This window comes from Protopterus annectens, chromosome 1.part0 (genome assembly GCF_019279795.1).
Source record: "Protopterus annectens isolate FY-2018-M chromosome 1.part0, PAN1.0, whole genome shotgun sequence".
Lineage (NCBI taxonomy): Eukaryota > Metazoa > Chordata > Ceratodontiformes > Protopteridae > Protopterus > Protopterus annectens.
This window is the reverse complement of record NC_056725.1, coordinates 1,294,250,219-1,294,267,119: the sequence shown is the minus strand read 5'-3', so window position 1 is coordinate 1,294,267,119 and position 16,901 is coordinate 1,294,250,219. Positions and strand designations below refer to the sequence as shown.

Genomic DNA, 16,901 nt, shown 5'->3' with positions numbered 1-16,901 from the left:
TGTAACCAAAGGGACACATGGTGAGAAACAGAAGGTAAGGGATCCAGCAAGTGGTGATGACAAACTGCCAGTGGTAAGTTCTTTAGAAACAACTGTGGTGCCTTATTATCACCAAAATTTATATCCGATCTTAGTAGATGGTAAACAAGGTACTGCTAAGAAGGGCACAGCTTCTGATATAACCATTGTGAGGCCTGCAGTGGTTAGAGAAGAGCAGTACTTGCTTCGGCAGTTGACATTCAGAGTGTTGGGAGGCACCCCGTTCCAAATACCTTTGGCTAGGGTTCATCTTGACTGGGTGGGTGGAAGAGGAAGCAAGCAAGTAGGTGTGTTTGAGGATATTCCTGCAGATGTCTTGATAGGGAATGACTTGGATGATGCAGTACCTTGTGTACATGCAGTGATATGCAGTCAGGCTTGGAGAAAGGTATGTAGGTCCAGTAGTCTGGAAGAGACCCAGAAAGATCTCATACCTGAAGCTGAGACTGGCATGGTGGCTGTTTCAGGAAGGATGCTGTCTGATAGCAGTAAGTCTGAATGTGAGGCATAGCTGTCAGTGGGTACTGATGTTCCCTTGGACATGGTAACAGAGAGGATGGAGGTGAGTGGTGGTACCCAGAATAACAGCGAAGCACAGCTGTTGGAAGTTAATAAGCTTCCTGTGGAAGGGGAGCTTGTGTTTGAGAATATTCCTGCAGATGTTCTGGTGTGGAATGACTGTGATAATGCACTGCCTTGTGTGCATGTAGTGACACATAGTCAGGCTGGGAGGCAGGCATGCAGGTCCGGTAGTCTGAGAGAGAACCAGACATATCTCATACCTGAAGCTAAGACTAGTGTGGTGGCTGTTTCAGAGAAAAAGCTATCCTGTAGTAGTAAGTCTGAAAGTGAGCCACAGCTGCTGGGAGGTACTGATGTTCCCTTGGGCATTGTAACTGTAAGGACAGAGGGTGGTGATGATACCCATACTGACAGTGAGGTACAGCTGTTGGAAGATACTAGGCTTCCTGTGGAAGGGGAGCTTGGGAGGGTTGCAGGTGTACAGTTGAGACAAGCTCAACTTACGGATCCTTCAGTAAAAAGCTTAAGGGAGATGGCTAAGGAAGCACCTGAGGGTCAAGAAAGAGGGAGTCTGCAGATAGGAACTAGGGTTTGTTGTATAAAGAGTGGACTTCTAAGGGAGGCCTGGAAGGTGAGGTAGTACATCAGTTGGTAGAGCCTAGAGGCTACCATCTGCCACTTCTAGTTATAGTCCCTAATATTCCTTGGGAAGGGGATATTAAGGCAGAAAAGGAAGGCTTGTTGTGTAGAAAGTGGACTCCTAAGGGAGGGCTGGAAGGTGAGGTAGTGTGGCAGTTGGTAGAGCCTAGAGGCAACTGTCTGCCACTTCTAAAGTTCCTAATATTCCTTTTGCAGGTGATATTAATGTAGTGGCAAGTGTTTTGCTAGAAATTTTCAGCAGAGTAGGTTTTCCACAGGAAATATTGACTGACCAAGGTGCCAACTTCATGTCAGACCTGGTGACTTGTCTGTGGAAGTGTTGTGGAGTGAAACATTTAAAGAATACTCCCTACTATCCCCACACTAATGGTCTTGTGGAGAAGTTAAACTGTACATTGAAGACTATGCTACGGGCATTTGTAGACCAACATGTGAGGGAGGTCTTGGATAGATTAAGTAGGGCACGATTACCCATTAAGCACAGAAGTTTCAAGTTAGTATGGCAGAGGTCACTTACTTAAGACACAGAGTGGGAAGTAGTAAAATTAGACCAGAACCTGTCAAGGTAGAAGCTATCTAAGCATGGCCACTTCCTGTAACTAAGAAACAAGTGAGAGCATTTCTAGGGAGAGTGGGGTATTATAGGAAATTTGTGCCCAATTATAGTACCATAGCTGCACCCCTTTCTGACCTAACTAGGAAGAGTAAATCAGAGAAGATAGTGTGGACCACAGACTGTGAACAGGCATTCCAAAAACTAAAAGAGATTTTGGGAGGATCCCCTGTGTTATCCAGCCCAGATTACAATAAAGAATTTATTGTTCAGTTAGATGCTTCAACTTATGGGGTGGGGGCTGTGCTCAGCCAAGTTTCTGAAGAAGGAGAAGAGCACCCAGTGTTTTATCTGATCTGTAGATTCCAACCTAGAGAAGAGTGTTATGCAGCTGTGGAGAAAGAGTGTTTGGCCATAGTGTGGGCATTGCAAAAGCTGCAGCCCTATCTTTATGAGAGAAAATTCACTGCACTCACAGATCATAATCCTTTAACATGGCTTAATAGGGTCAGTAAGCAGAATGCCAAGTTACTGAGGTGGAGTCTAGAATTACAAGCATATGATATGACCATACAGCATTGCAGTGAGGTTAATAATGCCAATGCAGGTGGATTGTCCAGGAGAGGAATGGATTAATATTCCCAAGTAGACCCATTTTTCTCAAGTGTCCATTTTCAAGGGTCACTTGAATGCCGTGCTTGAGTCATAAGGGGGGAGAAATGTGAATTAACTGAAAACACTGTCATCTGTGTTAGCATGTCTGGCAGGAGAGCTGTGCATATTCTCAGATTAACTTATATTGTATGCCAGCATCCCTAATTGTGAAAGTGTAAATAAGTTTTAAAAATATTTAGTATTTTCCTGTTTAAAGAATTTGTCACTACTTTAATACAGCTCTAACTGTGCATGTTTGAAAGGGATATTCTGAAGTATAAGCTGTGAAGAATCAGCTGAGAAGTTAGTGAATGATGTCACAGGAATGTTCCTTTTTGTTAAGAGATTGTTTAAACAGCTGATTGACAAAAGACGAATTTATTTTAAAACAGCTGACCATTAATTTTGAAATTAGACAGTTGAAACTGCTGTAGACAGTTGAGAGCAGTTTGTCAAGTTAGAGTAGATCAGGAACAGTATTTCTTTAGTAAGATCAGGAAAACTTAGTTTAACATAAGAGTTTTTCTTGGATAATGGACTACTATCCTGCAGTCTGATTTACATTTCTGGTGATTGAATTCTAATGTTTATTGATTTTCAATCTTGTAATACTTTTTACTTATTATTAAATGTTTTTCATTACTTTACATTGTGGCTGAAAAACGGTGTCTTTCTTTAAGAATGCTTCTACCTGTTTGATACTCCCCGGGTCACTTTGAAGGCCTGACTGTTCTGGTCATAGCTATCATTTATTTTGTTAATTTATTTTCATAATTGGACACCCCTTTAGAAAGCATGAAGAGACTTTGATTGGTGGCAGAGTTTTTTTTTTTTTTTTTTTTTTTTTTTATTATTTTGGGAGAGAGATGCAGCTGGAAATCTGTGCAAGGCTTTCCCAGACATGTTTTATGTGTGAGATTTAAATTTACCTTGAGTGTGAGTGTATCAGAGGTCTTAAACTGGGACACTTGCTCTGAAGTGTGTAATAAGAAAATATATTTAGGTGGACAGAGATGTATATAGTCCTAAGAATACACTCCAGTTGTATTTTTGGGGGAAAATTGTGAAATATTACTTCTGTTTAAGTGACAGTCTTATGTTGGAGTCACAACTCCTTAATCACTGACCCAGGATAGTAAGAGGCATCACAATAATTGGTGGCAGTCTGGTGAGGTTTTAGCTGGATGCCACACATATATAGGTTTATTTTTATTTGATTGACTAAGTTGAAGATCCTACTGATTATGTAAGCATACTAGTAGACTATAACAGTGGCAAAAATGTAAGTTTTTTAGAAGCTTTCTCAGAACTCTGTGATAACAGATACAGAAACCACTTAGTTGTCAATGTCAAATGTACCGACGTGCAGAAGTTTGATTTTATATAATGTATGACATTGCATATAAGTTGAAAATGGAAGAGGACAATTATAAACCTAGTGACAGAAAATTTCTGGTGAAACACAAAATTTATATTTCTTATGCAGTGACAATTTAGTGCATTTATATACTGGATATGTATTGCATTCTACATCCAGACAGAAGTTATATACCCTTAAATGAAAGAAAATATAATGCAACATGACAGAAATTCATGATGAAATCATTTGGACTATAAACATTAAGAAAATATGATAAGTTCCCTTTGCAGTTTTTATTAAAATATTCATAAAGTTATTATTGGATACATAAGCACAATATATGCCTGTGACTGCCAATCTAGACTTAAGACTTAATGCATCTGACTGACTGCTGTTGCCTAGCCTAAACTATCATGGCCTATACAGGAGTTTTCTGTGGTGACAGTCAAGCAGAAAAAATATTCTCCTTTTTGAAGAACAATACAGGATTTTTACTGCTGTTACAAAGCCAACTCAGTACAGATCTATAATAGATATGGACTGCATTCTCAGCTATCAATGGAAGACGCATGTACCCCTAATGGAAATGAAAGTCATGCTGTAACTGTGTAAGGTCTGGAAAACCCTGCATTTATCAACAATGTACAAAGACCATATGTCAGTCCCCATTGATAATTCATACTAAAATGTTCTAGGAAGCATACTTGGATAGCCATGGGCAAAATCCATCCAAGTTTGCCATCCCACCCTAAAGAATACAAATGCTGAAGTTGTTCTAACTGTGTTGTCATGGTTAAGGGAGATTTGCTGGCTTCATCTTTTTCATCTTTTAGTGACTGGATAATTCCCAATTGATATATATATATATATATATATATATATATATATATATATATATATATATACATACATATGTAGATATTTGATTAACTCAGCTTAAGACTCATAAATACCATAGTATATGAATGTTGCTGTAGTCAAATTGTTTTTCTTTGGCTGCAGTAGTGTAGTGGTGAATTCACTGCTGTCATGGTTAGACAACTGCGGAGTTACCATATATATATATATATATATATATATATATATATATATATATATATGTACTATATCTGTCTATATTTGTGACTGTGTGTGAGAGAGTGTAATCAAATGTGGGGATGAAGCCACTCTTGCTAAGTGTTAATTGCCAAGTTGCAGATATGTGATCAGCTGTCTGACTATTGCTGCTTTGTGAATATAGTGTTTTGTTTGCGGTGATGTGTTGGTCACACAAAGTGCAACAAATGCTAGAGAGCAGGGCAGTATATTTTGCATTTTTTGAAGTTTCATATGTTGGTGTTGTTGCTGTCAGTGGATGGTATGTTTAGTGTAGTTTTTGGAACGAGATGCTTGTCAGTTATCTGTGAAGTTGACCATATAATCATTTTTACATCAGTATATGAGGTGTAATGATATACATGTGCATCTGTACAGATGATGTTATGGAGCACACTGATGTACTCATGTAGTGTATCCACACAGTGAACAGACGTCATATGCCTTCCCCTAATGAAACTGGGTTTAATGCAATATGCCTAACTGTCAGTCTAAAAAATGCCTTTAAAACTCTGCATTTGGTATATACATAAATGTCCATATGTCACTCTACTTTGCAGTTCTTAATAAAATGTTAATAAAACACACTTGGATACTGAAGTACATAATGCACAATACTAATTTCATGAACTTTAATCATACTTTGACTTAGGGATGTGTTCCATTCCCGTCATGGTATTAGAAACCCACAAGATTTGGAGAAATTAAAAGGTGTGTGTCACAAAATTTGGAGAAATTAAAAGGTGTGTGTGTGTGTGTGTGTGTGTGTGTGTGTGTGTGTGTGTGTGTGTGTGTGTGTGTGTGTGTGTGTTCGTTCGTTCATCAAAAAGGCAGCATATCAAACTCCAACTGACTAGAGCACAAATCCTTAGTTAGCAACTTCTCAAAACCAAAGCTAAAGTAAAACATCTTCTTTGTAGGGGTCCAAACTCCCCTGCATCCAAGTGGTTGGCTGCAGCCTCACTTTCCCTGATAATTATATATACCAGCTCCAAGATTGCACTTCTGTGGAGAAAGGGCAAATTCCCCAATTGCTATGTAGTACAGTCACATACTTTCAAAACAACAAGCTTGTGTGATCAGCTGCTTTTCAATAACACAGGTCAGCTTTATTACCTTTTGATAAATAAGGCATTCAACAAAATGAACAATGAATACCAACAATATGTGTGTGTGTGTGTGTGTGTGTGTGTGTGTGTGTGTGTGTATATATATATATATATATATATATATATTTATTTTTTTTTATTATTATTTTATTTTATTTATATATAGGTATATAAATCCATAATATATTTTGCTTCTGATGCAGTGCAGTACACTGCAGATATATTGTAAGAACTGCATTTCTCACCCTCACCCTGAAGATGAGCCTACAACAATGGAAACTAACTATAATGTAACATGCCAGACTGTGAAATGACTGAGTATGCCGAAGCATAACTGTTTATCTTATCTTTTTATGTCCTACATTTTGAACACGTCTTTATAGTAGCAAATACCTGACAATTTATACATACTGATGATATTGTACTACATAGACCCCTGTATTTATAAGAAATATTCATGTACAACCCATGTAACTATTATTTTAGTTGAAACTGTAATGAAGTAATTAAAATGACATTGTTCATGAATAAAATTTCATATTATGTCCGTGATGTCTGTATAACCGAGTATGTTATGTAGTCCTATCTCACCTACATTCTTACCCGTGGATTCGGAACCGATATTCCTGGCTGATTTTACTAGCTCGAAGTCTCTCATTGGCTGGGCCAAGTGGGTATCCCATGGTGCACTGCTCCACATCCCCATATCTCATTTGCCGCTTGTGTAGCTCGGACGTGGTCTCGCCAGGCTGTGGCTAAGTACCCTCTTTTTTGCTATTTCTCTTAGAGAAATTTGATATTTCAGACCCAAAAGCTATTTTGACAGCTATTTCTTGTTGCTGTTGCTGTGTTTGAATGTGGTAGTTGTGTTTATTGGTATCCCTAACTGTTCCAGCGGACTAGGCCCGTTTTAGAGGACCTAGTCCTCCCCTCTGTTGTTAAATAAACTATTAGTGTGTTTGGGTTTTGTCTGCATGTTCCCGTAGAAGAACCATTTCAGTTTGAGGTTCTTAGATTGTGTCGAGTAGAGTTTTTCTGGTGTCGAGTAGAGTTTTTCTGGTGTATCTACTTTGTGTATTGTTTCCGCCCTTTTTTGTGATTTGTGTCTAGGTGGTTTTGCTTAGCGCTAGTAATAAGATGTCTAAGGATAAGAAGGAGCATAAGCCTTCTGGCTTTAAAAAATGTTCCAAGTGTGGATATAAGATGTCCATCATGGATGGACACTCTGTGTGTGTTTACTGCCTTGGAGCCATCCATTTACAGAAGTTGTGAGCTTTTGCCACGCGTTCAGTCCTAGGGTGCTCCAGGAGAGAAAAAATAAATTAATACTGAAGGGACTTATAAAACCGTCGTTTGAGGAAGCTATAGACTCTGCTTCCAGTACTCAGTCAAACTCCAAAGCTTCCAAGGCTAAGAAAAGGTCTCCGGCTCCATCTGTCTCTTCGGAGCCTCCAGAGAAGATTACTGTATTAGACTGTACTTCCTCAGCTCCACTGTCCTAGGAGGGGAGGTATCAGTGTTAATTGAATCGGCATCGGCTCCTATCATTCTTGAACCCATTCGGAGCTGGTTGCCCTGTGTGAGGCATGGTTCACCTGACAAGAGATCCCAATCTCCATCGCTCTCCTCCAAATCTTCCAGGCTTTCTGATTTGGATGTTGATAGGGTGGTGCAGAGCCTTCTGCAGTCGCCGGTGTTGGCTAAATTTTTCTCGGCTCTGACCCACTCGGCTCCGGAGCCAGCTCCTATGACCATTTCGATGATTCCTCCTCCGAGCACATCCTTGTCGGAGCCGGTATGCTCCGCTCCGAGTGGTGTTCCTACACCGGCTCCAATACCCCCTCAGGGTCTATAGGTGCCGACCTCTGCTCCGACCATGTTGGTTCCATCCATAGGGTTTGGAACTCGTGTCTCTTCGGTCGGGCCCGAGCGGGATACTTTGGGACATCTGTCGGTTCCGAGTTTCCCACTCAGTGCATCAGCTCTGGCACCCCAGTCCCGGTCGTGGCCTTGGAGGCCGGCCGGTCCTCGGACTCGGGGGGGGGGGGACTGGCCTTTGAGGCCATGTGGAGCGCTGGCCAGGTTGTCAGCTACATCACCCGGGTCGGTCATTCCATCCCCCACCACCCCGGTGAGAACCTCTGATACTCACCTATCCATGGACAGTAGAGCGCCAGGCCCTAAGGATACCCCCACGAGCGGTCCCCAACTTTCTGAGGGTCTCCCAGAGTTCGTGCCTGAGGAGCCTCCTAGAAAGAAATTGTGCAAGAAGAAGCACATAGACTCACAGGATGAGTCTCTCACCTCGGATACTGACCTCGAGGAATCGGAATGGTCCCCCAAGTCATCCTCTGATGATGTTTCCTTCTCCGATATCCTGGAGATACTGAAACAAAGAGGTGATTAGCCTTCCAAAGCCCCTTCCGAGGAGGAGTCCGTATTCCTTAAGGCTTTTGGTGCTCAGTCCTCCACCTCCTGGGTGTCTCCACCCTTCGACAAACTTCTTGACCTCATTTGTCGAAGAGTGTGGGAAAACCCAGATTTTGTGGAGCCTGTGCCCAGGCGTCCCAACAAATTCCTTTGCGCCCCCCAGGGCAAAGAGTTTCTGTCAAAAGGAGTCCCTGTAGATGCCATGGTGATGGCGGCAGCCACTCAGAAGGAAGTAGCAGAGTCTTCTTCATCCGTCCATCCTCCTAGCAAGGAGTCTAGGACCATGGATTGGTATGGGAAGCGTACCCTATCTTCAGCAGCCTTCATTCTATGGTCGCTGAATTATCTGTCTCACTTCACTCGGCTCCAGAGAGATCTCCTCAAAGAGTTGGGAGATACTCTTGCAGGTAACATACCTGAGGCGGTGGCTCAGATGGTTAACGCCCAGGTCTCTACCCTCAACTCCATTGCTAACTCGTCCATGCGGCTCATTTCATATGCAACCGAGGGAGCGAGTAGGGCAGCAAGCTCAGGGGTCGCCCTTAGAAGGCAAGCCTGGCTGTGCCTGTGTCACTTTGCGGAGGCCTTCAAGTCTTCCTTCACTGACACCCCCTTTGACGGTTCCTCCTTGTTTGGGACCAAAGTGAAAGACACCCTCACCAGGTGCGCGCAAGAGGGAAAGACCCTGTCTGCCGTAGGGGTCCATTTTTCCCTTCCTTCTAGGCCTTATCCCAAGGCCCAGTGGGGAGGGAAGATGTGGTTCAAGAAATCACAGAGGTTTTTTCCTGCCGTGCAAGGTGAATCCCCCTCCAGAGGCAGGGGAGGGGGGGGTTATTCAGGGAGACCTCGCCCCATAGGCAGAGGGGGCCCCCGCAACTCGGGAGACTGCGACTCCTTCCGTGGCTCTCCATACTCTCGTTCCTGAGGGTGTGCCCGACTGCGCTTATCTGGAGCCAGTCGGGGATCGAATTTCCTTATACCTAGAGGCCTGGGAGAGCATTACCCAGGACCGATGGGTATTACGGATAATTTCCGGAGGTTACCTCATTCCATTCTCTTCAGTACCCCTGCCAATCAGAAAAATCCCAGACGCTCCACCCAGTCAAAGGGATCAAGCAGCCTCAGAGGTCTCGCAGCTGCTAGAAAAAGGAGCCATCCAATGTGTCCCCTCAGACCAAATCGGATTAGGGACTTACTCAAGATTTTTTTGGTGTCAAAAAGAACAGGGGACCTGAGACCCATACTAGATCTCAGTCAACTCAACAATCACGTACACAAGTCCAAGTTCCATATGGTCACACTACAATTGATTCTCCCATTGTTGGGAGAGGAGGTATGGATGTGCTCCATCGACCTCAAGGATGCTTACTACCATGTCAAAATGGACAGAGCATCCAGGAGTCACCTACGCTTCCGGCTGGGAGCCAGTCACTTCCAGTTTCGAGCCCTGCCCTTTGGTCTCACCAAAGCCCCTAGGGTGTTCACCAAATGTATGGCGGTGGTGACGGCTCACTTGAGACGTCAGGGATTCCAGGTGTTCCTGTACCTGGATGACTGGCTCCTTACCGCCCCCACCAGGCATCAACTAGTTCAAACCAGGGACGCTACCATCAATCTATGTCACCAGCTGGGCATAACAATAAATTGGGAAAAATCTGCCTTATTGCCCTCACAGCATGTCACCTTTATAGGAGAAGATTTAGACACCATTCGAATGCAAGCATTCTTACCACAAGAAAGGATCACAGTATTACAACAACAAATACACATGTTGATGCCCCTGAGACAAGTGAAGGCAAGACTGGTTCTCCAACTCCTAGGGACCATGGCAGCAACTGTCATGTTGGTCCCTCTAGCGAGATTACACATGAGACTTCTTCAATGGCTCCTCTTTGTTCAGTGGTCTCTGCAAAGACTCCCACTATCTCATCCCATCTTACTCACGGACAGGTGCAAGCAGGACCTCCGTTGGTGGCTGTGCACCAACAATTTGAACGGGGGAAAGCCCTTCGTTCCACCTGTCCCTATTGCCACAGTGACCACGGACGCCTCCCAGATGGGGTGGGGGCATTATCTTGGTAGGACAGTCCAAGGTACGTGGCAGGAACACGCGATACATTTGCATATAAATGTCCTGGAAATGAGAGCAGTGCTTCTTGCGTTGCAGGCACTTCAGGAGGTTCTTCCTGTAGGGACGATTGCGATACACTCAGACAACATGTCAGTAGTGTGGTATCTCAACAAGCAAGGGGGAACCCAGTCTTACCCTCTGTGCAGAGAGGCTATGTGAGTGTGGCATTGGGCAATAGCTTCCCAACGGTTTCCGGTGGCAACGCACATTCCGGGGAAGTCCAACATAATAGCGGACAGGCTAAGCAGAGCTATCCTGATGCCTTACAAGTGGTCCCTGAATCACCTGGTTGCAGAGCGAATCTTCAGCAGATAGGATCAACCTTACTGTGACCTTTTTGCCAGCCCTCTCGATGCGAAATGCAGCAATTACTTCACGCTGATCCCCCCACAGGGGGAATCACCCAGGGACGATCTGGTTCACGATTGGCCGTCCGGACTGCTTTATGCTCTCCCTCTGTTTCCCCTGCTGTCAAGGGTGATTCAGAAAGCGCATTCCTTGGGAAGCAGAATGATTCTGATTGCTCCACACTGGCCTCGTCAAGTCTGGTTCCCCTTTCTTCAACCATACATTGTGTACACTCCTTGGATTCTGGACCCTCAACCAGATTTACTGACACACATGTCGGGACAGTTCCACCCCTCTCTGAGGACCCTCCGGTTGACAGCCTGGCTACTCCACTTCCATCGTTAGTCAGACATCATCATTTTTCACTGGAAGTGGTCCATATATTATCGTCCTCTCATAAACCATCCACTAGAAAGATTTATTCTAGTAAATGGAAAAGGTTCTCAATCTGGGCACATACTAGAGGCATTGATCCTTACACAGTGGCAATAGATTCAGTTCTGGAGTTCTTGCCTATGCTTTTCTATCAGAGGTCCGCATCAGCCACCATCAATGTTCAGCTGGCGGTGATATCTAATTTCCACGTAGCGAATGAACCAAGTCTCATGGCTCTCAGACTATGCAAAGCGTTCCTTAAAGGTACACTGTTGCTCCGTCCCCCCAGTGTCCGAACCTGTCATGCCCTGGGATCTCAATTTTGTTCTACAGGCCCTTACTCTACCACCTTTTGAACCTGCAGCTACCTGTGAATTAAAATTCTTGACATGGAAAACAGCATTCTTAACAGCACTCACTTCAGCGAGGCGGGTTTCGGAAATTCAAGCCCTCTCCATCAAACCCCCATATTTAATCTTCCATAAAGATAGGGTCTCTCTTAGACCAAACCCCTCATTTCTTCCTAAAGTGGCTTCTGTGTCTAACATGAATCAGTCCATTGAGTTGCCTGTTTTCTTCCCCCACTTTTCTAACAAGGCAGAATTTAGATTTCACCAATTGGATGTACATAGACAGTTTTCTACACCGGACAAAAAATATCCGGAAATCTGACCAACTCTTTGTCCCCTTTTCAGAAAACCGAATGGGTTCTCCGGTATCCAAGGTCACGCTGTCTAGATGGATAGCTGGTTGTGTCTCTTTCATCTATCAGGCAGGAGGTAAAAATCTGCCATTTCCAGTCGAGGCACATTCTACTCTGGTTATTTCTACATCCACAGCCTATCAAACTAGATTGTCAATGGATGATATATGTGCTGCAGCTACTTGGGCTTCTCCTCACACTTTTGTTTCTCATTACAAATTGGATGTGGTCTCCAGGCGCAGGTCTTCCTTTGGCTCCACAGTTCTCAGGAGTATTTTCCTATGAGCCACCCAGGAGGTAGGTGCTAGGGACACTGTCCAACGGGTAAGAATGTAGGCAAGATAGGGCTACATAACATCAAGGAGTTATGTACTCACCATAAGGTTCCATGTATGTAGTCCATCTCACCTCACATTCTTACTTACCCTCCCACCTTCCCCCCCTCCTGGAGGATTTGGAAGTTAGGTTGTCATCTACAGAGTCCCTTTGATTAGTTTATTCTTTATATGGATGTGATGTGTGTATGGAGTACAAATGATTTTCGCAGCAAACTAGATCTGGGGATGTGGAGCAGTGCACCATGGGATACCCACTTGGCCCAGCCAATGAGAGACTTCCAGCTAGTAAAATCGGCCGAGTCGGAGCCGATATTCGGCTCCGAGCCCACGGGTAAGAATGTGAGGTGAGATGGACTACATACATCGAACGTTATGGTGAGTACATAACTTCTTGTTTTCTCCCAGGGCCACCACTGAAAAAGGACACTGCTCAATCAGACTTTCCTGGTAAGCAAATGCCAATGAATGAATGAATGAATGGATAGATAAATATATACATAAATCAATAGTAAACATCTCAATACCTTTGTTAAAATTCTTAGTAAACATTGCAGGAAGTTGTACTTGAAAATCTAGTTATAAAATGGATTCTCTTGTCTTTTTTATTTCTCTCTCTCTCTCTTTTTATATATATATATATATATATATATATATATATATATATATATATATATATATAAATGTTTATATATAAATATATATATATAAATGTTTATATAAAGATAAAGACATGTTTAGCCACATACATACTTGCATACATAAGTACAGATATATAAATACTCATCATTTTTTTGTTTCTGATGTAAAGCATTTCATTGCAGATGTAATCTAAGAACTACATTTCTCATCCTGAGAATGAATCGTATGACAACCATAATGGAAACTAACTAATATGCAACTTGCCAGACTTTGGCAGTGAAATGCGTGAGCATGCCAAAGCATAACAATCAGTACTTCATTCTCCTTGTTATAATTTTTAATAAACATTACAGGAAATTATTCTTGAAAACCTATGTGTAACATTTCTCTTACACTACAGTTGTACCCTAATGGAATAAAATGACACTCACATCTGAATTTGGCCAACCTCATTCATTGGTCATTACAGGGAGTTTTGTTGGTAGAAAACTTCCAATTGCAGAAGTTACCTATTCTGAAGAAATATCTGAGTTTTTACATCTCATGTAAAGCCATTTCAGTACAGATGTGTTATGGGTATATACTGTATTCCTTATGTTTACGTGAAGTTTTATTTGGTCTAGTCATATTTCATAAGCAGTGCAAGGGATTTTGATTGTGTCTCCTTTTCAAAGATGGAAAAGTGCTATATTCTGAAGAAATATGTACGCATTTTTACTTTTCCTATAATCAAAATTCAGTTGTATGATACGGGTCTGTAATGAAGTCCTCTTCCTGAAAGATGTCAAATACCCACCCCTTACAAGCAAACAATTATATTTCAGCTTGACATTTTGGCACATTCTAATGCCTTTATAGGCCTTTTGGTGGTGCCTGTAAACAAGAGTACAACATATCTAAGAGTTTAAAACAATAGCACAAGTACAGGAAAGTGGAAGCTGGACACAATATTAGCGCTTTCGTTCGCCTTTTAATAAAACACTCGAACTTCATCAGAATACATTGTCTACAAAACACCACCTGTTATATCACACTGATCAATATTTTGACCAATGAAAATCATTGTTACATAATTAAACTATTCATTCAAAAACCATTTGATTTAGAAAAGTTAGAGACAGTACTACAATACTGATGTTACATTGAATGTATGTAGTCACACTACCATTAATTTAATAAAACACACATAAATAGTGAACTTCTAGAATTGTATCTCTTGAAAAAAGCAATAAATAATAACATTGAAAAATGTATAATTTTAAAAGTAATACATACTATATTGGAAAAATACTTTGTAAGTACCATGTATATATTAAAAGTCATAATTCTTGCATCAGCAAAAAACATTTAATATTTATGGTTTCATTAAGCCCTGGACATTAATCTGCTATTTGCCATTTGCTCTCTTTACGTTCAAGTAGACGTAAAATCACCCACAAAAAAACACCTGGGTTAACTGCATCTAATACAAAAAATGTAAACTAATAGTATTTATGTGTGTTTTATTAAATTAATGGTAGTGCGACTACATACATTCAGTGCAATATCAGTATTGTCTGGCTTCCACTTTCCTGGACTTGTGCTATTGTTTTATTCTGATTTTTGAAAGAGGAGATATACTTATTACATACCTGACCTGTGAGAAAAAAGGCAACAGTTATGATTATAACAGTGTATTTCACTTTGCTTTAAACAAACACAACATCCACTCACGCATGTATAGACACACACACACACACACACACACACACACACACACACACACACATATGCCCACTGAACATTTGAGATTAAAGATCAGTTGCTTAATCAATAATTATCTTTGCACCTCTCAAACTAGCCCATTTGTGACTAGGTGCATTGATAATGTTTGCCTGTAACCAAATACATTAAATACAATACACAGTACTGTATTAGAGGTTGTTTCTACATGTAGCTGGCTCTTTCACACACACACACACACACACACACACACACACACACACACACACACACACACACTACCTCTTTTTGACAAGCCATATTGATTATCATTCCGCTGTGGTCAGGCAATTGTAATGTCATTTGCTTTCACACATACCCTGCGTCTTCATTCCTCTAAAAATAACTATTTTCTGTCTGGGTGAATTGTATTATTTGACTGTGATTATTACCATTTTTCTTTCCAAAGGCATTGTTCAAGCTTGTTATTGATGATCTTTAATGTTATAAAAACTGGAAGCATTGATTAATGCTATAGGCAGTGCATTCTATTACTGTTTTCAACAGTTTTACCTGGTGTCCTTCTAGATTATTTTTTATATATTGGGCTGTCCTACAAAACTAGTGGTCTGGCTCACAGCAGTTGGTCATTTCAGATATTTGTCCTTTTTTGAAATTGGAAATCTTCATTTCATAAGTGAAATCATCAATTAATGTTAAACCTGACCAGGTTTAAGGTGGAAGCCATTAAACAAATTAATTATAAGGAATTTGATGAGTATTAGCTGTGTTTTCATCTACTAGATATTTAATAGGGTAGGGTAGTTTATATTACTGTCTATAATGCTATGTATTGTAGACTGGGAAAATGGTTACATTTCTAACTAGAATCAATGAATGATTTGTTATTGCAATGTTAATATTGATATAGGAGGAGAGTACTTTTGGGGATAAACTAATGTTCATTTGTCATGTGTTGAATATCATATTTAATCCGTTATGGGATGTCTTGTCTTTCAAACTGAGATGTCTCTTTTATAACAAACCTGTTTTTTAAAATATTTGTATCTTGAAATTTAAGTTTTTCTTATTTTTAATATTTAAAGGAAATATGAGGAAAGTAGTTGTCATAGTAACCAATGTTTGCCATCATCATTCTCTTTGTCATCATTATCAGTTGCTGAGATAATTTCTATCCCATTGGACAGAAGTTAAGTGACCTCTTAAAATGCTACCAGTACAGCTGAATTGGCAAATAAGATTCACTGTATAGAGCTGTATACAAGAAGGAACTTCATTCAGTTTATTCCAAATGATAGCTGAGAATTGCTTGGCTCGGCTCTGTGGCCTAGAGCAGTGGAGCCTTAACTGTTGTACAAGTAACTGGGGTTTGATTAGTAGTCCTGACACTGGAGGGGCCAGGTGGTGAGTAAAGGGACATATCCTGCCTAACTGTCCTGGAGATATGGGAGGTTTTGCACACTTGGGGGCACACAGGGTGGTACAAGTTCCTTGGTGGAGACCAAAAAAAAAAAACAACACACATGCTTTAAGGCAGGTGCAAGGATATTGGAGGGAATGCCTCTTGTGAAAGTGAGGTGAGGGAAAATAATATTCCATAGTCAGCTCATTACACATCCCTTCTCAGTGCTGTGCCAAATACATGTCATGGATAGGACCAAATAAAGAGGAAAAAAATTCTCCAACCCCCCCTTGACGGATGTCTAAAGATGGTCCCTCCCAGCAGACTCCTACTGTGGTAATGTGGAACAAATTGAATGAATGATGGGCAGGGGTTAATAATTGAAAGACAATGGTGGGCAAAAAGAACAAAACTAAGAGCAGAAAATGACAGCTGGGATCACTAGCAATTACTTTGCTATTGATTGGAGAGGTCCTTTATCTGATTAGCTGTCATTCCATTCTTTAATAACATTGCCTTTGTCTTTGTTTTTAATGATAGTAACATAACTCTGACATATATCTTTTATATAAAGCAAATGCCGAGATGTTATATTTCATTTTCACAGGGAACAATCATTTTAGTAAACTTGTCATCTGTCTTGAAAGATGAAACAGTCTGGGAAAAACCACATGAGTTTTACCCTGAAAATTTTCTAGACAACAATGGAAAATTTGTCAAGTGTGATGCGTTCTTGGCTTTTTCAGCAGGTAAGTGGAATATAGATTGACTTTTCAAATGTCATGTATCAGTTCATGAATGTAACCATAAGCAAGTGGCTG

The 16,901-nt window shown here is 41.2% G+C and overlaps 1 protein-coding gene across 1 annotated transcript in view; it reads left to right on the top strand.

Annotated features, from left to right (window-relative positions):
• Positions 1 to 16,901, top strand: part of LOC122797693 (cytochrome P450 2D15-like) — an 807,038-nt gene that overhangs the window by 602,746 nt on the left and 187,391 nt on the right. Inside the window, exon 8 of the mRNA XM_044066231.1 lies at positions 16,688 to 16,829. Within this exon, the coding sequence (XP_043922166.1) occupies positions 16,688 to 16,829 (142 nt within the window). The remainder of the gene's footprint in view (positions 1 to 16,687; positions 16,830 to 16,901) is intronic.